The sequence below is a fragment of the Plectropomus leopardus genome, chromosome 13 (assembly GCF_008729295.1).
Source record: "Plectropomus leopardus isolate mb chromosome 13, YSFRI_Pleo_2.0, whole genome shotgun sequence".
NCBI classification, from domain to species: domain Eukaryota; kingdom Metazoa; phylum Chordata; class Actinopteri; order Perciformes; family Serranidae; genus Plectropomus; species Plectropomus leopardus.
This window is the reverse complement of record NC_056475.1, coordinates 26,227,365-26,254,935: the sequence shown is the minus strand read 5'-3', so window position 1 is coordinate 26,254,935 and position 27,571 is coordinate 26,227,365. Positions and strand designations below refer to the sequence as shown.

The following is a 27,571-nucleotide window of genomic DNA, read 5'->3' as shown; positions in this document are numbered from 1 at the left end:
TGACCTGTCTTATTTAGTGCATTCTGATGCCACTTTTTCACAGTGTAGTTGAAGAGTAGCTTTATGTCAATGTGTAAACATGTCAAAAGTGTAAATCTTACCTTGTTAGCAAGATTAGAGGCTGCACTATTCGTGGCGCCTCACAGTGTAGATAACGACGCACACTCTGATGTCATTAGCCACAAGCTCAATTTGCTGAAAACAGTGTTCTTTAAAACCTTCACCCTAGACAGAGTTTAACCAAAGATCGTTTTTCAGTGACTTTAACTGCGTGTAGATGAAAGGCTAAAAAGGCATAGAAAAAACTGTCTTCAAAAATACCCATGCAGCCTGAGTTCAGTCATATGTTTCGCATGTGTTTGTCTCTGAGCAGGACACAGACTCCCCACCAGCTAATCTGACCTCTGACCTCTTTGAGGAGGAACAGGGGCCCTAACACAGACATTTCCCGCAGACAAAAACTTTCATCAATACATGTTATTCTTAATATAAACATACTGAAAAAGTTGTTGCTATTTGCAGCCAAAAAGAAAAAGCATTACTTTAAATCACATGCTACTGTTGCTTTAAGAAGAGAAGTGGCTCTTATTACTGTGGTTTTTATTATCTTGTTCTGACTTACGAAATAACAGCTGGTCTGAGATCCATTAATAAAGATATTAACTGCATTGCACTAAATGTGCTCGTGCTTTGGATCAGGAAGCTACAGTGTCTGCAGTTAAGGGGCTATTAACTGTTTAGTGACCTTGCCCGCTGGATCACAACCTCTCAGTATACTAGCACCACCAACTAGCTGCTTCTGCACTCCTGATTTTGCAAGTTTTGCATCATTCCACCACAATTTGTTTAGTTTTTTCTTTTCTTTTTTTTCTCGAATTTCCTCTTCTTCTACCAGCTTCCCTCCCTGCGCTGCTGCAAACTCCTTTAATCTCCCTCATCTACTTTATGTTTGCATGGCTTTTGTCTGTTTGTCTTTGTTTTGTGACCCAACTGCAACCTGCTTATTTTAAATGTTTCTGCACTTGTTATTCTTTAATATCTTCCAAGCTTGTGAACACTTTTTTTTTGTTTTCTTTCACTGACGTGCTCCATATCTGATTATTTGTCTTGTGTTTAGGGTTTAGTCATATCTGTCGTGCTCAGTGCTCTGATTACTTTGCAGTTTAAACCTCATCACATTCCCCTCAACGAATTTGATGATAGCGTAATAAAAGCACTCATTTGTATGTGTTGTATACAAAGTGGGATTTCCCAAAAGATGTAGCGCCATCATGGTGTGTTGATGACCCATTTAGATCAAACATTATTAGATTGAGATTTCTACAGTGCATCTCCTCAATCCATACTGGATTATATTATGGATGGTCCAAAAACATTGCAACAATTAAATGTAGTTTTTTTTTTGTTTTTTTTTTAAAAACTGGAATCCAGCCTCTTTGCCTCCATGATGCAACTGGCAGTGGGGTATTACATAATCTTGCACAAGCATGTGGATACCATGTTGGCAAGCTTCTTAAATGGTCATGTGTGTCTTTCTGTGAACTAATCAATGTTGTCTGTGGCTTTGCTAAGCGGCCTTACTGTATCTTGATTAACTGGCTACAAAAAAGTTTGCCAAAACATTTTTAGCATTGCCAAGAAATGTTCTTAAAGGGGACCTTTTATGCTTTTCTGCATTTTGTGTCATATGTATGGTTTTACTATTCCCTCTGATAACCTGGATGCTCATGTTAAATGTGGTCAAAGTGTCAAATATTGAGGAAAACAACTGAAAGTAATCCCTGTGAGTAAAAAACTAATGCTTCAGACCTTTCTGAAAATTATATTTTCAACCTTTTTATCTGCCTTTGAGACGAGCTGACGCAAGTTTGTGACAGATTTCTGCATATGGTCATCTGCTCCAGGCACACTACTGCAAGTGTTAACATTACATAGCCTACACTGCTGTGTATTTAGCTACATGTTACCAAAAGGGAACCATGAAATCTGGGTTGCCGATGTTGTTAATTTCTCTCCAACTTTGGGTCACATTCCTGCTGGAACATGTCCAGTTGTGAAGATTTTTGGTGTAGGATATTTTCTTGCTGATATTCATAGGTAGAAAGTGCTTTGATACTCTTTTAGAAATTCCTGGCGGCAAGTATACTGCTACATGTAATTCCATGCTCATGTTAGGGAAACATTTTATCTCAGTTCCCCATATTCTTACCGATAATTTCTCCCTAATGTTAGATCATATTCCCTCTGTACCATGTCTGAAACATTTTTTGTGGGATTTTTTTCATGGTAGAAACTGCTGGTGTACTCTATTGTAGTTATTCCCCATTTGCAAGTACATTGCTACATGTAGCAATGAGTTGATGTAGCCAATTTCTTCTCAGTTATGGACTATATTCCTGCTGGAGTTGTGAGGATTTTTGGAGATTATGTTGGTGATTTCATAAAGGTAGAAATTACCCCTATACTCTCTGTTCTAGACCGTCCTCAGCTGCAAATACAGTGCTACATGTAGCTACATGCTAACTTCAGTAAAAGATATAATCGTGGTTGCTGATTTTGTTAATTTCTCTCCAGTATTGCATCATGTACCTGCTGGAACATTTCCAGTTGTAAAGACTTTGGTTTATAGGCTTTTAATGGTGATTCTTAAACAGTAGAAAATGCTGCCGTACGTCCTACTCTATCATAGTCATTCCCCAGCTGCAAATACAGTATACCGCTACATGTACATCAGGACAACACACACTCTCAGTTGCCAATGTTCATTTCTCCACAAACATCAAGAGTACAGATTCGGAAGACCAGGAAATACTGACCAATCGGAGAAGACTGGGCTTTTTCAGGAGTGGTTTTAAAGAGACAGGTGCTAAAGCACAGTGATTCAGACAGAGGGTATACACAGGTGTTTCAGCACAGACAGTGTGAGGAAAATAATTTTTTTTTTTTTTTTTACATTAAAACATGTGAACATGTTCCAGTAAGCCCAAAATACAAGTAAGAACCTAAAAAAATGAGCATGATAGGTCCTCTTTACATTGACAAATTTGACTAAAATAAGGTTTTGATGTACATTTTAGCCTGGTTCATTTCTCTGTTTGTATGACATTTTTTAGAAGTGCATTCATTTTCAGTTTAATGTCTATGTGCACGACCATTATAGAATTCTAAAATGCCAACCAGTTAGCGGCCAGTATAAACTCAAACCCACTTAATGTGTAGACTCAATAACCACGTGAAGGTAATTTCTGTGTACACATACAGGCAATTCTGATCAGTAATACTGTATCAAGGATGCTGCGGTACAGCAATCATGTATGCAAGCTGTGCTGTTCATGGTGCTAAAATTGTAATGTTATTATGAGTGAGTAGGTGGGAGGGGAGCCGAGGGCCCACAGCCACTTCTGAATATCACATCACTCACCCTTATGTGTTTGTGCGTCTGTGTGTGTGTGTGTGTGTGTGTGTGTGTGTGTTTGTGTGTGTGTGTGTGTGTGTGTGTGTGTGTGTGTGTGTGTGTGTGTTTGTGTATGTCTGTGTCTGTGTCTGTGTGCTTCCTTTTTGCTTACAGTGTACACATGAGTGTGGGAGGTTGCCCTAGTTTTTTGATCAGTGTTTGCCCTCTCAGAGCAAGGGTTTAACCTGACTGATAAGCGATTGCGTACTTCCCATGACAGAAAAAACATCCTAAAGTTACTGGACTATCTCCCATTTCCTTCTGTGATCCACAAACAGTTTGTGCTGTCATATTGCCCACTTTCTCAGTATCAGTAATGTTTGTCTCCATACAGCTTTAGTCTCTATCGTTGACCCCTTTGTCCTCAGCTATTCCCTTCTATTCTGTTCAACTATTTAGTGATTTATGCTGTATAATCCATGGAAATGAGACAAAAGAGAGATTCTGTTCAACTATTTTCGTGATTTATGCTGCATAATCGATGAAAATGAGACAAAAGAGAGATGGGAGTATGTGGAACTAACTTAATGGAGCACTATACTCCCCATATGACCATTTGTACATAAATCACTCACACTGGGTAAGCAATTGATAAACAAATGGTCATTTGAGGTTGAAGTACTCCTTTAAGAACTGCTCTTACATGCACAGGATATTAGCAAGTGTTCAAACTACTGTTTAACGAAGTGGTGGTCCAGCAATGTAAAATTAAAGGTACAGTTAACATTACTGTTCATTTAACTACTGCAGCATGCATGCATAATGTAATATTCAAAATCTGCCACTGAAAATTAACTTTTATGTGTAAGTACAGATACACAAGTTTAAGTTGTTTTAAATGTAATTTTCCACCATGAATCTGTTGATATGGTGTCTAGTTAACAAGAGCCAAGGCTTGTTTTATTTATTTAATCTCATTGTTGATTTTGAGCAGTTTTGCTGTCTGCTAGTTTAAAAAAAAAAAACTGATCCATTGCCCTGTTTCTGTCTCAGTAGTGTTGCATTTTTCTGTCTTTTCACTGTGTGATAAAATAGTTGATTCACAGTATAATGTCTAGTATAAAAATAACAAGTTGTTTATTGTAGGTTGTCACATTTTTTCTGTATTTTCTAAGTTTGGAGGAAAATGTGATTGCAGATCAAACCAGGCTACAGTGCACTCAGTCTGAGCAACTTTATGTATTATGTCTGAGTGTTCTTTTCTTAATTTGTGGGCTGCCAGTGTTACTCAGTCTGCCTCCTACTCTGATTTTCCTTACTAATATAATCCTCTACTTGCGCAATGTTGTGTTGTTTGATGTCTGTTGTCTTCCTGTCAGATGCTGTCAAAGTTTCCCTCACCTCTGTACAGTGATCACTAACTAAGACTCATAACAGCAGTATAATAACTATTGCACAGACTTACTAAAATGTCTTTGAAGCTCTGACACAAATTTGTCTGAATTCAGCTGCAAGTTCAAAACTGAGCACAAACAAGTTGGCCTTGACCACTGCAGATTTTGGAAGCAGGTCCTGTCTGAAGTTTTGACTCCTATCTGCTGATACAGACACGAAACCACGTCTGTAGTGCTGAATAATCTGCACAACCAGATAAGTGAAAGAAGCAGAATGATAAATGCCCCAAACATACAGGATTACCACCGATTTCCAGGAACAGTGCAAGTCAGAGGTTGCGTGACCTATTTAATACTCTAACATGCTGCCCTTTTTAATGCTGACTTTCAGCCTGCTGCCGGCCATCATGGTGTTGAGACCACTGCACTGCTAGAAGACTTACAACAGTTTTTACTGATATTATATAAACAAGCAGAGTATCTTTGCTTTTTTTTCTGAGACACAAATATCATCAGTTTTATTATGTCCACATTAATCGTTTTAAGTTTCAGATAGAGGAGAATACGGCTGTGCGATATAGCTTTAGAATAATATCACGATATCTTTAGGCTATTTCAAGATATATATATAATAAGATATATAATATTTATTTCGATATTTTGAAATCTCCTCTAAACTTATGGAAACTACAAAAAAATACAAAATTATTAAATAAACTAGAGTTCAAAATTAGGTAGCTGCTGCCATAAAATAAAGTTTTATTAACCACTGTTAAAATAGAGATGAAAAAAATACTGTTAAAATGTTAAACTAAAGTATAAAGTCAAAGTACTTTTACAATAAAGTTCAGTATCCCTTTCCAGCTCCTCCATGTTTGTTTGTTTCGGTGCAGTGCTCTGTGTAGACCTCAGCCATTTGGACAGACACAAAGTATTATCAGATGATGTGAACAAAATAAATGATAAAGCACAATATGAAAAGATTTTTTTTTCACCAGACAACAGATTTTATCATATCACACATCCCTATGGGGGAAGCTAATATGCAACTTGTTTCTTGTGATTTAACAAATGATTCAATTCAGTTCAATTCAGTTTTATTTATACAGCCCGTTATAACAAATCACACTTTGCTTCAGAGGGCTTTACAGCATATGACATCCCTCTGTCCTTGTACCCTGGCAGCAACTATGGAAAGACTCCCCTCAAAAAACCCTTCAAATGTTGGAAAAAAAAAAATGTCAGGAACCCCAGAAAGAGTGACTGAGGAGGAATCCCTCTTCCACAATGGGCAGATGGGGGGGCACAGCAACAATAACAGTAACAATAACATCACATATAACAATAGTAAAAGACATAAATATTGAGTGTAGTTTATGATAGCATGTATATTGCATGCAAATATTGTAGTTTATATAGAAGGCAATAATAGTAATGTGTATTATAATAGTGGAGCTATGACTAATAATAATGGCAGCAGTAGTCGGCAAAAGACGAATAATCACCAATAGCTTGATTATTATGTATACACTATAACTGTTTTCCCCTCAGTGGTACACCAGCAGATTGTTTTCTTGTTGCAGAGCTTCATTTATAGCATTTTGCTTGTTTGTGCTCATTCTTGTAAAGTTATTGATCATGCTCTGTTTTTTTTCCTTGTTATTGCTTGTCTGCAGGCAGTGGAAGCAAAGTTGTCCCTGGATGCCTTACTGCAGATGACAGGTGCTCAGGTGAGGGACACAATGCGAAGACTAGGCTCCAGTTCAGAAGAATGTGCTAGGCTCAGTGCTGCCCTCTCCTGTCTGAAGAGTGCCACTGAATCAGGTATGTGTTTACTCCATAGGAGCGACACACATTGTGTTCTTTTTTTTTGTCTTTCTGCTGATGGTGTTTTCTTTGCTCATCTAGGAGGTGAACTAAGGGAAGACAGCAGCCCCTGGCTGTCCGAGCCCACAAGAAGGGACAGCGGCTCTCTACTGACTGCAGACCAGCTAACCAGCCTTGGGAATCCACTCCGCCCTCACAGTCCTTCACCTCTCGCCCGCCCATCCGCCATCCAGTCCACCCCATCCACCCCCTGCGCTACCTTCCCTCATCCCCGCTCAGGCTCAGTGTCAGCGGCGCCCACGCCCGAGGCGCTAGCATCATATGGCCACATTGAAAGCCCTCTCACAGATCCATTCCCAATATCCTTAGCTCGCACAGCTCGGCTCCACGGACACACCTCTACCCCACCCATAACTCCACCCTCAAAGAGGCGTCACCGGCTGAAGCCCCCCTGCACCCCTCCGCCTCCGTCCCGCAAAGTGCTGCACCTCCTTCCCAACATCACCCTGACGCGCAGCAAAAGCCACGAGTCGCAGCTGGGTAACCGCATCGAGGACCCACCCACCAACAAGTAGGTGCTCAGAAAGCCTTATTGAATGCTTTTGATTTGTCTTGACTTTTGATAAAATGACTTCATACACTATGTTAGCCAGTAGGCTTGGGTGGCATAATGGTATTCTGGGGTATTTAGAAATGCTCAAGTTATGAGTATCAATACCGTCAAAAACACAGACGCTTCTTTTTCTACTGAACTGATACGGAGATGCTGTAATATTATTAAGGCGATGTATTGTAGTACAGGGCTCATGCCACCAGAGGTCAGTCTCCTGCTGGTGGAACAGAGCTGAGCTGAGAAAGATGGCAACTGTGAGTGACGGGGACAACATTACAGGATTAGTGAAAAGAAAATGCCTCATAGGTCTCCAAGCTAATCAATCAAATATAATTAGATGTGGAGTCCTAAAAAAAAAATGCCACATTTAACTTTATTTTGAGATGACCTCTTAAAACTACAGAAGCAGTTGATTAGCCACATAATTTTATTCAAGTGCCAGTCTGCCACCTGTAGTGGCAACAAGTGTCATATAGTAAGTATCCTATTTCCTGTCTCTTTGTTATTCTATGGACCATAAGTATTCAAACAAATTACTCAAATTCTGCACAAACCTTCACTCGGACTCAAGAATGAACTGATTAGAATTTGGTGGTTGAGGGTAATTCTTCCCTCTTTTTCTTTAATAGAAAACACTGTCATATATGATACACCCTGGTGAATTGTCAGAAATGTATGAAAAAATAGATACTGCCCAAGCCTATAAGCCAAAACTGTAAACATGACAAAAGTTATCCAGAGGTGACTTCATATGTATAGCCAAACAATCCTCGAGGACTGTAAACTTTGAAAACTAGTAAAATGTCAACACAGTGGGTAAATGGAGGGAACAGGTTTTGCTGAAAAGTCAGCAGCAGTGGGTGCTGTAGCCTACTTAAACAAGCGTGATCATGGTGGTATTACAGTAATTGGGTTACTGGTGTAGCCTCGTGCTTCTTATCACCCACTGATGAGAACAGCTACTGCTGCAGTCGTCCTGAACACATCAGCCCAGCGTCTCGTTCTCACCTCAGTCTTAACACTGTGTCAGGACAGAAGCAGACACACTCACACACACTTTCTCTCTCTTCTACATCCCTCCACATCCTGCCTGTTGCTCCTTTGCTCTGGCTGTTTGAGTGGAGCTAATCCCTGCACAGATTCCCAGAGATTATGACTCATGTCAAAACAGGAAGTATTTCCTAGGACTAATGCTCAGAGGTGGCAAGAAGCACAATCTCTCTCTCTCTCTCTCTCTCTCTCTCTCTCTCTCTCTCTCTCTCTCCCCCCCCCCCCCCCACTCATCTCTCTCTCTATTGTGATTGGATGCACATACACAAACAGGCCACATGTTTATCCATAATATCCTGTCTGTTTATGGAAAGCTTTAGTGGGAAAAAAACAGCGTAAATGCAGGAGTAAATACGGCTGACATAGATCCAGTGCATCTAACGCACACACAGACAATCCTGCTAGTTTATCCTGGCTTTGTACACAGTACGCTTTATTACAACAATCAGGTCTGATTGCTGATTGAAAAGAAAAAATATGAGACAAACAGATTTTTTTTTAACCGGGATTACTCACGTGCTCGTGTGTGCTGGCTGCTTCAGTCCTTGTGACTTCGGTCTGGGTGTTAAGGATGTCACCCTGTCTATCCCGTGCCAGTGCTATTTAGGTACACCAACGTGCTTCTCTCTAGCCCTTACATAACCTGTCCCGTACAGTCTGCTGTCCCAGCTTTGCTGAACAACCTGCTGTAGCATCCAGTCTTGTTTTTGACGGTAAACCGAACCCACTGATGCTCCAATTTCTTTGTTCCCTTCTCTCCAGGTGTGTTAAAAAGAATAAGTTGTTACTGAATATGCAAGTTAACGGGAATGGATGTGAGGACTCGCCTTCTCGTTACCCCGTCCTGTCTGCACGCACCCCCGGAGTCCACCCAGCTGCCACCACAGCATCTTACACCCTGCCCGGCACGCCCACCCTCATGGAGGAGCACAGCACCATTAAGAGTGAGTCATGCACATTGTGTGTGCATTTTTTTATTTTGCTGAATTCGCACGTTTGATATGTCAGAAATACAGTAGTTGTTTATTCAATGTGACCTGTTAAAAAAAGATGTCTGGGCTAAATAAGCATAGTTTGTTGAATTGTGGTTTGATGATGTTTTAATGATAGACCCCACATTTTTTAAAATCTAATGTTTAGGTCTGCTGACGGCGGTCTAAACATTGGATACTACTCTTTCTCTACATAACCTAACCCTCCTCTTGGTATTTCTGTCTTTGCGTCTTTCTCTGCCTGGATAGATAATGTAGCAGTGCATCGTAGCTCCCCACAAGCAGTGAGGAGGGACATCGGCCTCGCAGTCACACACAGGTGCGTCCTTATGTCATCTAGCTTCACATACGATGTATTCTGTCCATATGTCATATTAAAGCTAACAGGCTAGATTTGTTATTCATCAACTAAAAAAACAAAAAACAGTAATATAACACTGTAGGTTTAACAGCATTTCTTGTGTTTCTGTAGGTTTTCAACCAAATCCTGGCTGTCCCAGACGTGTCAGGTGTGCCAGAAGAACATGATGTTTGGGGTGAAATGCAAACACTGTCGGTAAGTTAAGCACTTTCTGTTTTAAGGGTCATTCACTCAACTGTTTTCTGTTACTGACTGAGACAGTAGAACAGCAGCATGTTAGAAGGAAACACAGGAGCTCTTTCAGGATTCAGTCCATGGTAGAGCCCAACAGATGTATCAGTCAGCTGATATTATTGGCCGATATTTGCCCATCACAGATGTATCGTTATTGGCTTATATGTTATCCAACATGCAGGTATGTTAAGTTTATCTTGAGCAGAATATGACGCAGAAAAGATGCTTAGAGCGATTTAGAATGATCAAATTCCCAATGAAATTTACTGTTTCAGTGCGCTGAAACATTTTTTATAATGAAAGTTTATTGTCAAATCATTACTGCCTTCATTACATCACTTTGTCACAAGTAGTTGATAACCATATAATTGCATTGCATAATTGCATGCATAGATAACATCAGCCAATATATCAATATCGAAATTTTTTACTCCCCAACCTCGTTATCAGCATTGGCCTAAAAAATTCAATATCGGTCGGGCTCTCGGAGTTTGTGGAGCTGGACTTGAAGAGGAATCATGTACAGATATTCTGCCATCTTTCTGTGCAGGTTAAAGTGCCACAACAAATGCACAAAGGAAGCCCCATCCTGCAGAATCTCCTTTCTACCAAGTAAGTTTTCTTTTATCCTCAGGGGGTTGATGGACACTATATGTTGTGCACATACATTTTGACATTTCCAATTTCTCTCCTAGTCGCCAAAATCCGGAGGACTGAGTCTGTTCCATCTGATATAAACAACCCTGTGGACCGGCCGCCAGAAGCACCGCAGTTTGGCACACTACCAAAGGCCATTACAAAAAAGGTAAAATAAGGAGTTCTGCAGTACAGAACACAGTGTCACTTTATGTAGACCTTTAAAACAGTACTGAATCATCGTGAAATTACAAATTAAGACACCCTGACAGAAAGTATGTAAATCAGTGAGGCCACAGTGTTGGAATGCAGAGTTTTGTCTCTGGCACTTAAGCATTTTTATAAATGAAAATTAAGACCACATTTGCCATAATCCCCATCGGTTCCTGTTGCACAGATGATCTCTGTCTGATCCAATTCTGCTTGTGTTTGTTTTGGAGAGAAAAGACATGTGATTGTGCAACTGATTTTGCCATTTGCTTTTCAGTCTTCTCGCCATCTGCCCTTTCAAAACACCGTAAAGATTCATAAAGCTCTCTCCGCCGAGCAAAACCAGCAGATTTTCCTTGGAATCGCACAGTGTCAAATCCCAGTCAAATTAAGTTTGGAAGCTGTAATATGGACTCTGATTAGTTTGCATCCGTCTCTGCCCCAACAGGATCATCCTCCAGTGCTGAACCAACTGGATTCCAGCAGCAATCCGTCCTCCACCACCTCATCCACACCTTCTTCGCCTGCACCCTTCCAGCAGAGCAACCCCCCCAGCGCCACCCCACCACCCAATCCCTCGCCCAAAGGCCACCGGGACAGCCGCTTCAACTTCCCAGGTTAGCCTCACTTGTGCCTTGATGCAGAAACACCAGCAAAAAAATAATAAACAGAAACACATAACTGTACTTACTGTGCATGCTAGCATTGGATTTGTCCACTGGATTTGTTACTGGATTTTTTCCCCTGACCAGTTTAACATTATTTAATGGGCTCTCTTCTTCCCTTCTCTCTCCTAAATTACATTAACACTAAAATTTTTTTACAATATCTGTCATTATTAAAGCTTTTCTAACCAGGTTTCTCCCTCCCTGCCATGCTTGTCGGTCTTTCCCTCTCTCTTTTTTTTTTCTACAAAAGCTGCCTGTTACTTTCAGCATAGACAGCAGTTTATCTTCCCCGGTGAGTTGACGGTCCCAGAGTGTCATGCTGCATTGCTGTTCTCCCATCGCTCCACTCTTTGAACCTGAGATTCCCCGTAGTTCTCTCCATCCTCTGCATGTTTTCTTCAATGGTTGGAACAGTTATTGTCTTTAGCTTGCATGTTGACTCCTAATGGTCTTCTGACACCATCTGCTGGTGGTAGTGGGTGATTGCATGAGCAGTCATGTTCTGTATGTGGTGGCCCAAGAAGCTTTCCTAAAGGAAAAGCAGGGGAAACATAAAGGAATTTTTTTTTATCCTCGTATTTCTTTCTAAAACATCTTATTTTTCTCTACAGATGTCTCCAGTCCTGCTCATTTACACCCTGATGTCCTCCAAGACTCTGTGTAAGACATTTATATGTCCGTTCATTGTTTTAAGCCTTTGAACCTGGAGCAAAATGATTTCCTTCCTTTTTTTTTTTTTTCCCTTTTTTGAAAATATGGGGAAAAAGGCATTGAGCATTTTGGCAAGAAATGTTCTGCAAACTGCAGGAAATTAGTAGGCTAGATTTGACAAATGAAAATAAGAAATCTAGGGAACTGTAAAATAAACCCAACATATTTATACATTTACATTTATAAATTTAAAATGATCGGAATTATGTATTTAAATATTTTAGCAGAATTACTATTTTGGGCACTTTTCAGGTCATTTTATTGTTTGGTTTTTGTGTTTTGTTTTTTAACTTTTTTTCTACATGTTTTGTCTAATTTTGAAGGAATTATCTTATATTTTCACAGGGTTTTTTGAGTAATCTTTCCATTTTGTATTCTCTGTATCGTAGCAGTGAGATCGAGCCGTCAGCGGATGACATCCATGCTGAGCTGGTAGAAGACGAAGATGAAGAGGTAATGTTGCAACATGATGCACATGCAGTCAAGAAAAAACACACTTTAGTCCAGGTTTAACTGTTAGTATAATGTTGTCCAGAGTCATATCTCTGAATTCTATTCTATTTTTGACGATTGATGATGGTTGATTGGATGGTTTTCCAGCCAAAGCAGCGCAGGGAGGGCAAAAGAAATTAAATAAGTATATGGATTAAAAGACTGAGATGACTCGGACTGGGAATGGTGCAATATGAAAATTTAATGTCACAGTTATCCTCGCCAAAATGATTGCTTTTCGTGATATACTCCTGTTAATCATTAAAATTTGCTTCAGAATCTTAAAATGGCACTAAAACAAACTGGAATCACTGCTCCTTACATATTGCACTATTGATAAGACAGCCATCTTTTTTGAGTAAATATTCTTATTTGTGATAATCTAGACATTTCAGCTATTTGAATTGGCATCATGTCTTTCAATATGAAATATGCCAGTGCTTTCTTAAGATCTTTTGCTTTTTTTTAGGTTAGTGTGTATTAGAGTTGAGCCAAATACTCAGATTAAATGAATACATTACAAATAATGTACTTTTGATGAGTACAAGTATAGAAAGTGTAGAATGTTTCATTATCCGCACTCGTGGTAAGGGAAAATCCTCCTTTATATAGCTGTGTTCAATCTCAGATTGTTCTTAAGATTGTTCTGTAAATATAATTCTGAATAAATAATAAATAAAGCAACTTCTTCAATAACACCTTCTGGTAAGGCCCCACCCACCTCCAGTTTCAACTTTACCTCTTGTATACAACATGTAATGTAGCTGGTTAAACAGATACAGATAATAGTGTCCACTCTGCATTTCCAGTGAGTATGCAGCCTGTTTTTGCAGTCATTTTTTTCCCACCTCTGGCCTGTCTGCAACCTATTTCCAGAGTTAACCATGTGCTGTATAATTATTTTATTTTATTTTATTTTATTTTATTTTATTTTATTTTATTTTATTTTATTTTATTTTATTTTATTTTATTTTATTTATTTTATTTTATTTGTATTTTATTTTATTTTATTTTATTTTTGTTTTGTTTTGCCTTTTAATTTTCACACACACACACACACACACATATATATAAATATATCGTGTGTCAAGCTTATTTCTCAGACTGTATCGGACATGGAGCAATATATCTTTTATATTAATTCAGGCACATCAGGTAATTTAATAGTGATATAACGATAACAATTTTTCATTTCATAAAATTACCCAGATTGCAGGTTTGTTGTAAATAATTTCAGTATGAATGGCCCCGACATTAACAAAAAGCAGTGGCTCTTTTGACATTTATTTGTGAGAACCAGGTGAACTTGTTTGGCTGTGATGATGACCATGCTGTGGTGTTATTAATTAAACCAGGAGAGTTGTACTGAAATGGAAATATCACTATTATTCAACTGGGACTGCAACACAAAGCTGTAGACAAAGGAAAAACAGTCCTCACAAGTCACTACTGGCTCACATTTACCAAATATATTGACTCATCCTCCATTAGACTAAATATATAAACATGCAATAAGGAGATGCAGACATGCACATCTAACTGCTTTGTTTAGATTTTATGTCTTTTCCTTTTTTTCGGAGTGGATTAGTAAATCCGTCACCACACTCTTGCAGGAAGGAGAGGAGGAAATTGAGGTTGAAGATGAAGACCCTGACGTGGAGGATGATAATGAGGAAGAGGAGGATGAGGATGAGAATGAAGGGGAAGATGAGGATGACGGGGAGGAAATCCGGATGAACGTGGGCTCAGATGGCGAGTGCGACGAGCTGGACGACCTGCCCACCTCTCGAGGAAACCAGTGGAAGGGCCCCATCTCCCGCAAGGCCAGTCAGACCAGCGTGTACCTGCAGGAGTGGGACATCCCTTTCGAGCAGCTGGACCTCGGAGAACTCATAGGAAAGGTGAGGAATCGAATCTAAAAAATGAATAGTTTGTGGCATATTCCACAAAAGCACTCTGCTGAAGATGTTTGTTCTTTTAGGGCCGCTGGGGCAAAGTGCACAAGGGTCGATGGCACGGCGAGGTCGCTATCCGACTTCTCGAGATCGACGGGAACAATCAGGACCACCTGAAGCTCTTTAAAAAGGAGGTGATGAACTACAGACAGACCAGACATGAGAATGTGGTCCTCTTCATGGGGGCCTGCATGGCTCCACCCCACCTAGCCATCATCACCAGGTGAAAGCAGACATATCAAACCCACCTCTGAAATGATTTTAAACAAAACACGTTTTTTTTTTTATCTTTAATTCAATCTTTTCTTCTCTCTGCCCACAGTTTCTGTAAAGGGAGGACACTGTACTCAGTTGTTCGAGACACTAAAAACACGTTGGATATCAATAAGACCAGACAAATTGCTCAAGAGATTGTAAAGGTAATTTTCTTTTTACATCTGTTCATTTATGCATTTGTAATGATTTGAACAGGAAGACTGTTTTTTTGTTTCTTTGTTTTTTTTATCCTGGATCCTATTTTCCCATGTTTTCACGTCCAAGTGACTCATAACTAACAATTTTTTGAAACCGATCCAGTAGCAAAAGAAAGGGCTGCAGCCGGCGGTAGCAACACAGGCTGAAGTGTAATTACTGTCAATTTACATCCATGTGCTTGTTTTTGTCACTAACAGCGTTGGATTTCTATTATGAGTTTCTGACAATATTAGACAAACGAATGTAGTCCCGCTGAATTGTGTTTTCTCTTGGTTAATGCATATCACCCCCCTCGGAGGTTCAGGTTAGGGCTAAAGGTTTGGCAAAGGGTTAGGAAGGCGGAAACACATAATGACAGGGAAACATTCTTCAGCACAGCACAGCTAATAATTTGTTGTGTTGGATCACAGAAACCATATCTTACTCTAATATCTGTCATGGCTAGATATTAAGCTCATTTTGAAAATTTTAAAAACTCATTGAGATTTCAGAGTGAGATTTCTGCCTCAGCGAGACTCCAACATAAAACAAACTTCAACAAGCGAAAAGAGCAGGAAAAATGTATGGTTCTGTCCATAATCTTGCAGGGCTCGCATAACAATTGGAGCCTGTTGGTTGCAAAAACAATCACTTTAGTTTCCAATTCATAACAAAAATAAGTTTGATATACATATTCCTAAAAAAACTAAATTAATTAAAAAACTGGAAGAAATATAAAGTAAAGGAACAAAATGCAAAAAAAACAGAAGAAAAAAAAATATTGGCATATGACAGATAGGTTGGATACTGCACACATTTATGAACATTAAATACATTTACATACATCTAAACATAAACACACATACATAAATACATACACATGCATTTACCCACTAGGCAATTTGTTAATTTCTAAAGAGGGTGGCTGACCCAGTTTGATTTACTGAAATTGAAAATAGTTGTTCCCATGAGTCATTTAGACATAAAAACATGGAAATATCAGGTCTAAGATGAAAAATATTGTCGATCCCCTATAAGCACTTAGAAGTGATAACCCTGAAGTTACATGCCGAGAAATATCTTTATTATAAGAAACAAGAAATCTGTATTTAAAAAAACCAAAGCTGTTAAATATGGCATTGTTTATTAAATATCTTTATATTTTGGAATATGTTCCATTCTGTCAAAGTGTTTATGTGCATGAACAGCCAGTGCTACAGCAAAAAGACTCCCAATAGTCCATAACTGTCACTTTGTCTTCCGATGCAGGGAATGGGCTATCTGCATGCTAAAGGCATTGTTCACAAAGACTTGAAGTCAAAGAACGTTTTCCATGACACCAATAAAGTCATAATCACAGACTTTGGGCTGTTTGGCATCTCTGGAGTTGTTCAGGAGGGGAGGTAAGAGACGCCACTTGAGAGGCTTTGAAAACAGCCAAAGTGCTATTCGCACACCGCACTGCTATTACCTGGGGAGGGCCAGTGATTTGTAATAATTGCTAAAGTCCACAGTGGCTCCAGTCCTGCAGGCATCTCCCCTGTCAGACAGGATTGTTTTTTATTTTTTTGCAAAGAGTGAAGTCTCCTGATTGTAAAATACTTTCCAGCATACTCTTGTTTTGTTTTTTTTGCACACACAGATTGATAATTTTGTCCTCCCATTGTGTATGGTTTCATGAGTAGCTTGTGTGCACAGGAGTTTGGAGATGGACTACATTTAGTTAATGCATTTTCCACTCTAGTTAATGCATCAGATTTTCCACTCCATTTGATTTGTTACTGACAAACGTGTACCTTTGTTTTTTTTGGGTTTTTTTTTCCAGGCGTGAGAACAAACTAAAACTTCCGCATGGTTGGATTTGTTATCTCGCACCAGAGATTGTGCGCAGGATGAGTCCAGGTAACAATGAGGACCGCCTTCCTTTTTCCACTGCAGCTGATGTGTACGCCTTCGGGTAAGTTCTGCATCTTTGTATTAACTGAAGTTGTAGAGTCCTAATGTTCTGTACGTGTTTCTGACTGAAAAGCTCATTTTACTAAGAAAGTTTAACATTGACAGAATAATCCTACTTATACGTTCCCCATTTAAGCACTATTTGGTATGAGCTTCAAGCAAGGGACTGGCCAATCACCAACCAGCATGTGGAAGCGACCATCTGGCAGGTGGGGAGTGGAGAGGGCATCAAGAAGGTGTTGGCAGAGATCAGCCTCGGCAAGGAGGTCACTGTGAGTTGAACAACAGGCGCAATATGTCAGAAAAATCCATGTTTGTTGTGATTCTATAATAGTGGCAAATTATCATCTGTACACTAGGGGTGTTCTATATCATATCATACAATAATACCACTGTAATTTTTAATATAATAAGTAAAATACATATCGGGATGACAGCAGTTTTGACTTGTTGATGGAATAACGTCAGACTGTCACACAGCAACAAAAAACGTGGCTGAAAGCGAAATTACTACTGGCTCTGCGGTGGAAGAGTTACGTTCTGAGTGCATTTGGTAGTGTAGAATCAGTCAGCAGGTTTGATTACAAATTTTTGCAAAACTTAAGTGATAGTTTTTAAATTTTTATAACACAATTGCAAGATGACTGCGTTTACGTTGAGTGATGTTATGTGACTTCTCTCGCGATGTTATGCAACATCAAAACATTAGCAGGTTTATTTCTATTGCAACCACTGCACTAGCTATCATTAATATTTTCAAATGAAAGCAACATAAGGGTGTTATGAGAGCAATAATGGAAGCCCCTTATATGTGGCTGCTCCCATGTATGAGGGATTTCTGGAAGGTGATTGTTCACCTTCACCTCTGAGTAAACTCAGTCAGCAGCTCCTCTGCCAGCAGCACGTCTCTTTCCCTCTCCTTTCCTCTGTGAGCATGTGGGAATCGGGGACGGCAGGTAATTTGTTACTAGCCTGTTGTAATGTAAACGTAGCTGATGGTCGTGTCCTGGCAAAAACACTACATATATATGAATTTTGCATTAGTCATTAAAGTCGGCCTGTCAAAATAAACCCAGGCCTGTGTGTGTGCGGCTGGGTGTGATGGTCAGCACTGACTGACAAACACTATCCATGAAGTGATTATTGATTCAAGGGTACTTACACATATTTGGCAAGTCTTTAGATGTGTAATTTGTGGTTGATTATTTTTTTCATATTATTTATATTTCACAGACAATGTGACTCTCCCTCTGAGTTACTGTTGTTCACAAAGTAAAAAAATGAGATACTATTTTTTTGTTTTTACAGAATATTTGAAGGCAAACATTTTATATTGACAAATAAAACCATAATACTTATGTTGTTGCGATTTTATGTTCCTATAATTAATAATATCACGTATATTTGTGTTTTTTAATATTATTAAGAATATTGTTACTGCAAAATACCCTGAAATATTGTTATATATTTTTATGGCCATATCCCCCACTTCAACCATGCCCTAGATATGAAGATGATTTGTACCTTTTTTAGCTCAGTCATCATTCGTAGTACAAATGCCAGTGAGGTCTCAGCTTTGCAGTTTGACTCAGAGTGGTTTGTCATCTCAGGAGATCCTGTCCGCCTGCTGGGCGTACGACCTGAGAGAGAGGCCGACCTTCACCCAGCTGGCCGACATGCTGGAGAAGCTGCCCAAACTCAACCGCAGGCTCTCTCACCCCGGACACTTCTGGAAGTCTGCAGAGTAGGTATCCAGAAATGAAGGACGATGTCAAAACACTGGAAGTGTAAAAACAAACAAAAAAAAAAATCCTTAAGTTCTCATCATCTGGTTCCTTATGGTACAATGGCTTGTCAGTGACGATCCTGTTAGTCTCTGACAACACAAATTGAGCCTGCAGCCTTCAGGCGTTAGGGTTGGGGTTACATAGTCTTGTTTATAGGCAAGATTTCTACATGTAAATTTGTTTAATATATTTTAAAATAACATTAATGGGTTTGAAGTATTTCATCATTTCTGTTCGTCATCGTACATGACCCAAATCTGCTCTGTCTCTGCACCACAGCACAGTTCCTCTCAGCTCTGCTGTAGCTTGCTCTCTAATGAAATGTGAAGTTTGTGGTTTTTGTTTTATGTAAATTGTGAAGTTTAATTTATTAATCGTCAAAACTCTTGACAGTTTTCCCATGATGGAAATGGCGCATTTTTAAAAGAAAAAAGGATCAGAAGTAAAGACTTCTAAGATGGATCCAAACAGATATTAAGTTGAATTGCATTTGTTTTAATTTTTGTCCTCGTGTGTGTGTGTGCGTGTGTGTGTGTGTTCTGTGTGTGTGAGTGTGTGAAACAACTGTAATTTTGTAAGAAACAGCAGATGGAAGAGGTTAACTGTATGATCGTTAGTTAAATCATTTATTTTGTCCCTCTGTCTGCGTTTACGTATGCTAAATATTCAGTTTCTTTGCTCTTATTCTGAAAAAGGCAAGCTGTCTACTTGGCTAATGGAGGCAAATATTCGTGTTTTCATGCAGCCATGCATACTTTAATTTTGCCATGCCCCAACATGTTGTTTTCACACAAAAATATAGAGTTGGTTTTTTTTTTTTTTTTTTATGTTTTCCACCACTTGTGGACTTTTTCAACCATGCTAACACAAACTCCGTCTTTCCTTCCTTCAACCACCTTGTTGAAAAGTTTGGTGTTGCAATATTTCTGCATGTCTAAAAACCTGTCGATATCCAGTCTTTCATGATATTTAAAAGTAGATGTGTTTATCCTTCCGCCCAGAAATGTGGGCTTCTCTTTTGGGCATGCAGTTCTACCCCAGCCTTGCAAACTGTTGGCGAGTTGGTTTGTGCACAAAGCATCCAATGCAGGCAAGATGCTACGTGCATCTCATTTGGGGTTTTTGGGGTTTCATTTGGGGTTTTTACTGCAGTGTGCAATTAAACCTAAAGAATATCAGCATATCCCACGTCTTCATAGCAAAATGCAACATTAGAAAAGGGTGTACTTGGGATTATTGGAACGGAATATGTTGTTTACATGACCCATATCAAATTTAGAATCTTGTCAAATTTGGAATAATAGTGGAATATTAGTGTGCATGAAAATTAAGCCAAAAATATGAAACATTTTGTGTCATATCATGATCTTAATATGAGAGTAACCAGGGTTTTGTAACAACCAAGTAAAACAGAGTTTAATATATAGAAAAACAAGAGATGGGAGAATTTTGGGGCCTAAAAAGTCACAACCATAAAAATCTGAGAAAAAAGACCTTTAAAACGTATTTTTTTTGCACATGTTGTCATCTACATATATTTGTGGTAATGCTGTACATTTCTGCACCATTATGAATTTCATCCTGGTTTTACCCAAGCCAGCTTTTCCACTTTGTGCTGCCATGCCATCTACACATTTCCACAACTTGATTATAGCTTCGCTTTTAAACCATGTTTCCTGCTTGTTTCCGCTTCTTATTCGTATTTAGCCTTTTCACAACCCTTTTTCGGTTTGATTCAATATGACAAGCAACCTTTTTATTTTGAAGGACTTGGTTTAATGCCAGTTTTGTTTAGGATGATGGGAGATATGTAAGTGAATTTCCTTTTTAAAGGAAATGTCAGAAATGACTATAAGAGGTCTGCTTGGTCATAAAATGATGAATCTTAAAAAGGTTTTTTGATTAAACTCACACAGCCTGACCTGTGTTTATGTGGCAAGTGTCCTTTAAAGTCCCATATTGTAAAAAGTTTGATTTCTTAGTCAGTCCACATAGAAATGCAGACGGTAGTTCAGAAACTGTATTAAAATGAGCTGTCAGGATTTCTGTTACGTTGTGATGTCACAACTTTATGGTATAATGTTAGAAAATACAGCTACAGTGCTGTGACAGTCATTTCCCAGCTTCAGTGACGGTGCAGAGACACGGAAAGTTCAGATGTAAAAGGCACAGAAATACTGACCTATCAAAGCCAGCTGAGCTCTTTTGGGAGAGGGGTCTTAAAGAGACAGGCGCTAAAACAAACCATTTCAGACAGAGAGTGAATACAGCTATATTCAGGCAGAATGAGAAAAATAAATTGTTTTTGTCTTTGAACATTAAAGGGATAGTTTGGGATTTTTGAAGTGGTGCTGTATGAGATACTTACGTATAGTCAGTGAATTACATAGAGTAGCTGGCGGTTGGCGCACTCCTGGTTTGCAGAAATAGACGGGGGGGGGGGGGCCCACAACTCACAACTCACAACTCAGCATTATCATGCTGTATGGAGGGGTTTATATCAAACATGTTTTAGCCTCTTTAAAAAGCTAGCTAAACAACACAATATCAGTCTCAGTGGATGATGTATTGAGATTGATTTCAATATTAAGTGTTGTTTTCATCAGATCGTGTAGGAGCTGCTAACAGCACTTTCTGACCCAAACAGCTGACCAGCGGCAGATGAGAAATGTAGTGCCAAAGGAAAAGGCTGTGTGACGGCAAGATAAAGCAGTGAAAACACTCTAAATATAGCCTCTACTAAAATTGACCTGTGGGGTGCATACCCTGTTTGTTTCTACAAACTGGGAGCGTGCCAACAGCCAGCTACTGTATGTAATACACTGACTATAGATATGTGTATTTCATACAGCCCCACAATGAAAATCCTGAACTATCCCTTTAAAACATGCAAACACGTTGTAGTCAAAACCCAAAATATAAGTATGAACCTGAATATGAGCAGATTATGGGACCTTGAACTAATCTACATTTATGTAATATCTTGCTGCTTTTCAAATTAAGCTTTCTTCACTGTACAGCTGTTCCAACTTTCACTAACCGTCTAACGTCTGTGTTTTCCTTTGCTCTTTTCTCTCTTTTCCTTTTCCTCTCTTCTAATCTAGGTTGTAGCAGTCACTCTGAAACTTAAGCAATGCAAAACAAAGCCTGGGTCTGCCTTGCATGCTCCTGTATCCTTAACTCTTACAGGATTGATCAAAAGCATTGCCTCTGCCTGAAACAGACACTGCTTCCACTAATCCACAGTCTGATCTTCCATGTCTAACCGTTGGGGTTTTCTTGCTGGGGGAAGAGAGGATCGGTGGAGCGAGGTGTGGTGGGAGGGGAGGGGAGGGGGACACAGCTGTCGTCCTTCATGCTTTCCCTCCTTTTCGTCCCAGTATCTCTTTGCCTTCCTTTTGGTTTTGTTCTGTGATGTCGTTTCGGGACTCTGAGGCTTGTGAATAACTGTACTGAGACTGACTGGTGTGCTGTGTGGTCCGTGCCCTGCTGACGGCTGCCACCGTCCTCGGGCCCTGCTCTCTTGTGCTGCTGTGATGTGGTTGTTCTCGCCGGGGCTCTGACTGACCACATGGCTATTTTTTTTCTCTAAAACACAAACACACTGCTGGACATAAAATGGACCCTACTACCAAATGGACCACTTCATTTATCTGTGTTTTTCCCCCCCTGAGGGGGTTTACACACATTTGCAGGCTGAGTGATGTTCTCAAACCAACTGCCTCTCTGCTCCTCTCTCTCAGTTTTGAACGGTTGTGTGATGACATGTGCTGAGACGGCTCATGTCTAGACACAATTATGCACTTTGTCAACAGGAAAAGAAATGATCACTTTTATTTTGTTGTTATTTAGTTTTGAATAGTCATATTTGCAGTGTTTTATTTTCTGCAGGAGGGTCTCAGAGGCTTGGACAGTGTGATATGCTCACTTGTATGTTGTCTTTTTTGGAGTATAACCTGGTAATTTCACTGTTATTTGGATGCATTTGGGGCACTGATGAAGACTTGCGTACGCTAAACAGCAGCTAAAATGAAAAGACACAGGTGAATTATTCCCTTCATCATTCACAATCCACACGGGAATAGAATAATGCTGGCTATTTATGATAAAAAAGACTTTTTTATTAATGACATCCATCCATTGAAGTTGTAAAGTGCACCTTATAAGAGTTATTTAGAAAGATCCTTCTTTCAAGAAATTTCATTCTCTGCGCAAAAAAATATATATATAAAAATCAGGAACCTGGCGCAAAAGTGTCCTATATCTTCCTAAGACATTACCTCTCGTGCGCGCTTGTGTATACTGTTTGTGATTGCTGGCTTCAGTTGGCGTGCTTGTATTTATGTGTCGTGTGTGGGTGCACGTGCGACTGAGCGAGTGTCGGAAAACGTAGGGTTGGTTTTGACCGTAAGTAAATGTCGTGTTGCAAATCCAATGGTATGTACTGTACATACATTATTTAATGTATAGCAAATGAACATGATTCTTCTAATATTTGTACAAACATTTTTCTATGTAAAATACATCACAACATTTTTGAATAGGTACTGCTATGGCTATTACAGATGTATATATATTTATATTTTTTTCATGTATTAAAAAAAAAATCCTGTATAAAAGCTGTACAATTTTTTAGAACGGGCCAATACATGTTTTTTTATGTTATTGTAAAAATTCATATTTTTGTATTGCATGTGACTACCATTCTGTACACGCAGTTTCTGTTTTCATCCATGAAAGACAATAAAATGAGGCTTGTCATGTAACAATAGAGTGGACAGAGTTATTTATGGCCTTCCCGACAGTATGAGGCTGCAGTATAACTGATGTACCCTGAGATAACTTAGTTTTCCTGTCTCACTTCCAAGAGATTTATAACTGCTAGATAGAAAATGCAGGCTACAGTTGTTGGATTTTAACTGTCTGCACTGGGTGCATACAGTATATTAACTTTTTTCTTCAACTATGGTCCATTTTGTTTTGGAAACTTTTAGAAAATTTACCACATATTTGGAGAAACATTTTATTTTCTCGTATAGGCAAAATTTAGACCATTTCCAATACCATGTCTTTTGCATCACCATATTCAAAGTGACAGAAATGACTGTTGTGGAAAAGACATTTTGTTCCAATTTTTTTTTTGGAACAAAAAGTCTTTATGTGAGCTTGATAATGTTTATTTTAGCATTTAATATACACAAAATCTAAAATATATGTATAAATAATGTTTTTCTAAGTATTTTCACATCAAAGGAAATATGAGATGTTTGGAAATAACAGCTGATCAACGTATTCTTGATTTAACAAAATATTTACCTGTGTTTCTTCTTTTTTTTAAGTTATCTCCATGGAGCTAGCTGCAGCCATGTGCTCTCTTCTCACATGACTGACTGTGGTCAAGTATGCCAACTCTTGTCTTTTTATGAGAAAAAATATAAAATACTATATCTTACAACACATTATACATTTCATTGAAATAGGTATTTGTGTATTGTTTGTATTTGAAATAAATATAAGATAAATATTTCAATTAAGCAGGGTTAAATGTCCAAATTCTGGCTCTGGGACAAAAAAAAAAAACAGAAAAGGCCACTGTTACATAATAAAAAAATGACTGATCAATCATTTAATGAATTTAATTTCCTATGAGAAAGCATGACCAACAAAAAAAATGTGTAGGATGTGTTTTTTTCCTTTTTATGAAAGGTAAACAAAAATGAAAATAGTTCAAGAATCACCCAAAAACAAGTTATACAAAAGAATCGTGAGTCCTAAGATTTCAGTTTTCTAAAAATATAAACAAGCATAAACCGTAAAAACATGCAAACGTAACAGTTTGTAATTATTTGCTTATTCAGTGTTGATGAGTTGATTTTGCTTCATGCAAGAAAAAAAATAGAACATTATGTACATTTATTTACAATGATTACTCTACATTTCACAAATCCGTCAGTGCAGTTAGAAAAAATCATTTGTGGTGTGAGTAGATGATTGAAAGTAAACTGATGGTTGTTTTGGGAAAAGGCTTCACTCTGGAACGCGTCGGAAAAAGAGTGCACATTTCAGGCTCTTAGGGTGTCATGTCCTTAATAGTCCTGCAAACATTAAAACTGAAAGAAAGTTTTATCAAAGTACACTTTCCAAGGTCGATAATGCATCTCATTTAAGTTGAAGGTCATGAATAAGCGTGTAGCAGCCGTGTAATGTTCAAAATCTCATCTTGCCTCTAGGTGGCATAAAGAGACAACAGAAAGTCATCGTCAGTCTTTGTGTTGTGAACTGTGCCGCTGCTTCTCATTACAGCTGTGCACATTTTACATTGAGTTTTGTCAGATCTTTTGTGCTTGTGTTATGCAATGTTCAGGTGTTAAAGGGTAATCATTCTTTAACTAGAACAGCTGAATCAGCTCTTATTAAAGATGAGCTAAACCTGGAAACCACTTGAACCTGTGAGTTTTTCAGCTCAAATGTCTGAAGTTGCTCCAGAATTCATGGAACAAAAGTGACTTAGAGAGGACATCTCTGTATAATAATGTATTATCTGTTTTTAAAAAAAATAAATAAAAAAAAAAACAACATTAAGTAAGACTGCTTGCATTAACATAATCCAAATCTGGCTTGGACACTTTATTGATCCACATTCATCTATAGTTGCAATCTATAGCAGAGCAGTATAGACTGTTGGCAAAGGTAGTGCTTTTTTGTAAGCTTCATAAATAAAATGCAGGCCTTGTTTTTCCACATTGTGCCTATGCAGCTTTTTGACTATCAAAAGTTTATAATATAAGGCCTTGGGAGTTGTCGGTAAAATGATAAATACTGCTTACGTTCGGTCCTTGAAACCTGTTATGAGTGCGGATGCATCTGATGTGTGGCTTTGACTAATAGGAATGATGGATTGATTTCTGTATGCTGGTATAAATCCAAAAGAAAAGAAAGGACCTTGTTTCCTGGCTGATGATGCACTGCAAGCAAAAGCTCTTTGACTCCAACTGGTACTGCATCACATGGCCAGTATTTGGTGAGGGGGGTGGGGGACTGTTTCCTTCACTGGGAGACGAGACACAGAATGTCCTTTCTTCCCTGCATGGCAATCAAAGCAAACGACAATTCGTGATTTGTTTGTTTTTGCTGTTACCGAATCTTGGACCTGAGGAAAACTGACGGGCAGGACCAATGTCTTAAGCACATTTAATGAGGTCTCCTTTAGCAAATAAATCATTCAGAAGATGATTTATGACAACTCTGGGTTGAGATGATCTCCTTTGAACTGCTCTGCAACCCCAAATGTTAACTCAAGCCAAACAGTAATTTAGTGTCTGACAGAATTGTACCCTGCACTCTTGGACTGCACTCTTTCTCTGTGCTCATCAGAATCAATGAAGTGCACAGACTGTCATAAATTGTTACAGAAGATTGCAACACTCCAGACGAGGATATTTCGAGCTGGAGAAGTCCTCTAAACTCCATGAAATTCTGCCAACGTCCTCTGACGGCTACTAAGTTCATCAGGGTTCAGCTTGACAAGATTTAAATGGACAGCGATTTCTAAATGACACCCTGACTTTCCCAAGAAGACTCACTAAAATCTAATCAGCCATGAGCTGTGAATGGGATTTCTACCTGCTGGGTGCAAAACCTAAAGATGAATGCAAGACCGTACTTCCACAGAGGGCAAGATTTATTCAGCCAGTTTCGACCCTGGACATCTGATGGACAGCCAAAGGTGGGCAGAACTGGAAAACAAGTTTAAACCGTCTTGATGAGACACAAGTGGAGATGACTACAGATAAACATGGACAAATAAAAAGGTTCGTGGAGCAAACAGGGAAAGAACTCATCCAAAGAAATACTCGTGTGGGGGGGGCAGTTATGTCTTCAGCTAAAAAAGGGTTTTGTTGGGCTGTTTAATTGTCTGGAGAAACTGAAAGCCCAGTTTTTTTTTTATTATTGAGTGTCTGCCAATAGTTAACAGAAGGATCAACAAGTTCAGCAGACTCCTCAGACTCAACCCATGGCTCAGCAAAACCTGCAGCCTAAGAGAGATCAATTATATTGATAACTTTCAATCTGTTCTGGAGACGCAGGCATCTTCTTGGGGCAGATGGCCTCCACCCATAGTCCAGACCTGAGACGATGCACCCTGACACACAGCGGCCTCCATGAGACGAAGACAAAACATCACAGCCTCAATGTCAGTATGCTGACAACCAGCTCATGGATCATTTTCCTAATTGCTTCGTCCTTCACTCTGGGATTCTCTGGATAAAAAGGAAGAGCTGGTTAACACTAGCATTAAATTGACTCCCTCCCAGTCATTGCCACATCATTTGCACCAGCCTCACTACTAACAAATAAAAAACTAAAGACCATCTTTCAATAAGATCACTGCAGCCATGATAGAGCGATCTGCACCTTAAAGAGAATGTCATTCAGGAGTGTAAAGTGGGGGATCGACAGGCCTTTACTCTACTTCCCATCCTCCTTCTTCTGGCCCCCTTAACTTGGCCTTCCATTTGATCTCAAATGCACACCTGTAAAGTTTTGTGACTCGTGGCAACTGCGATGCCATTGTGAACAGTCAGATTGCTAAACATGGGCCCCAGAGGAAAGTGGACGGTGCTCCGTGAAAAATCGATGCACTTCACGGTTATTCTCGTCCAGCATTAACCTGACATTATCCTGATACTGTTTTCCGGAAGCTTTTATTTAAGATGCTCTTTAACTGTTTTTCTTTGTTATGCTTTGTTAAAGTGTAATTTTATTCTGCTTTTATTGCTGCGTCTTTGTTTTATTGATGTGCTTTAAGTTATGATTGTTGTGTCTTGAAATTTTTTC

At 39.0% G+C, this 27,571-nt stretch overlaps 1 protein-coding gene across 2 annotated transcripts in view; it reads left to right on the top strand.

The window, feature by feature from the left end:
- The window catches only part of ksr1a (kinase suppressor of ras 1a), a 41,335-nt gene extending 17,854 nt beyond the window's left edge, over positions 1–23,481 (top strand). Inside the window, exons 3-21 of one of the 2 annotated variants that reach the window (XM_042499010.1) lie at positions 6,465–6,612; positions 6,697–7,186; positions 9,041–9,222; positions 9,520–9,589; positions 9,743–9,826; positions 10,416–10,477; positions 10,561–10,670; positions 11,160–11,328; positions 11,630–11,671; positions 11,991–12,039; positions 12,480–12,543; positions 14,196–14,483; positions 14,564–14,760; positions 14,860–14,956; positions 16,260–16,393; positions 16,816–16,947; positions 17,083–17,218; positions 18,557–18,690; positions 21,838–23,481. In XM_042499010.1, the coding sequence (XP_042354944.1) occupies positions 6,465–6,612; positions 6,697–7,186; positions 9,041–9,222; positions 9,520–9,589; positions 9,743–9,826; positions 10,416–10,477; positions 10,561–10,670; positions 11,160–11,328; positions 11,630–11,671; positions 11,991–12,039; positions 12,480–12,543; positions 14,196–14,483; positions 14,564–14,760; positions 14,860–14,956; positions 16,260–16,393; positions 16,816–16,947; positions 17,083–17,218; positions 18,557–18,690; positions 21,838–21,844 (2,595 nt within the window). In that variant the 3' untranslated portion in view covers positions 21,845–23,481. The remainder of the gene's footprint in view (positions 1–6,464; positions 6,613–6,696; positions 7,187–9,040; positions 9,223–9,519; positions 9,590–9,742; positions 9,827–10,415; positions 10,478–10,560; positions 10,671–11,159; positions 11,329–11,629; positions 11,672–11,990; positions 12,040–12,479; positions 12,544–14,195; positions 14,484–14,563; positions 14,761–14,859; positions 14,957–16,259; positions 16,394–16,815; positions 16,948–17,082; positions 17,219–18,556; positions 18,691–21,837) is intronic. The other variant, XM_042499011.1, reaches the window with a different exon arrangement.
- Positions 23,482–27,571: the final 4,090 nt, after the last annotated feature.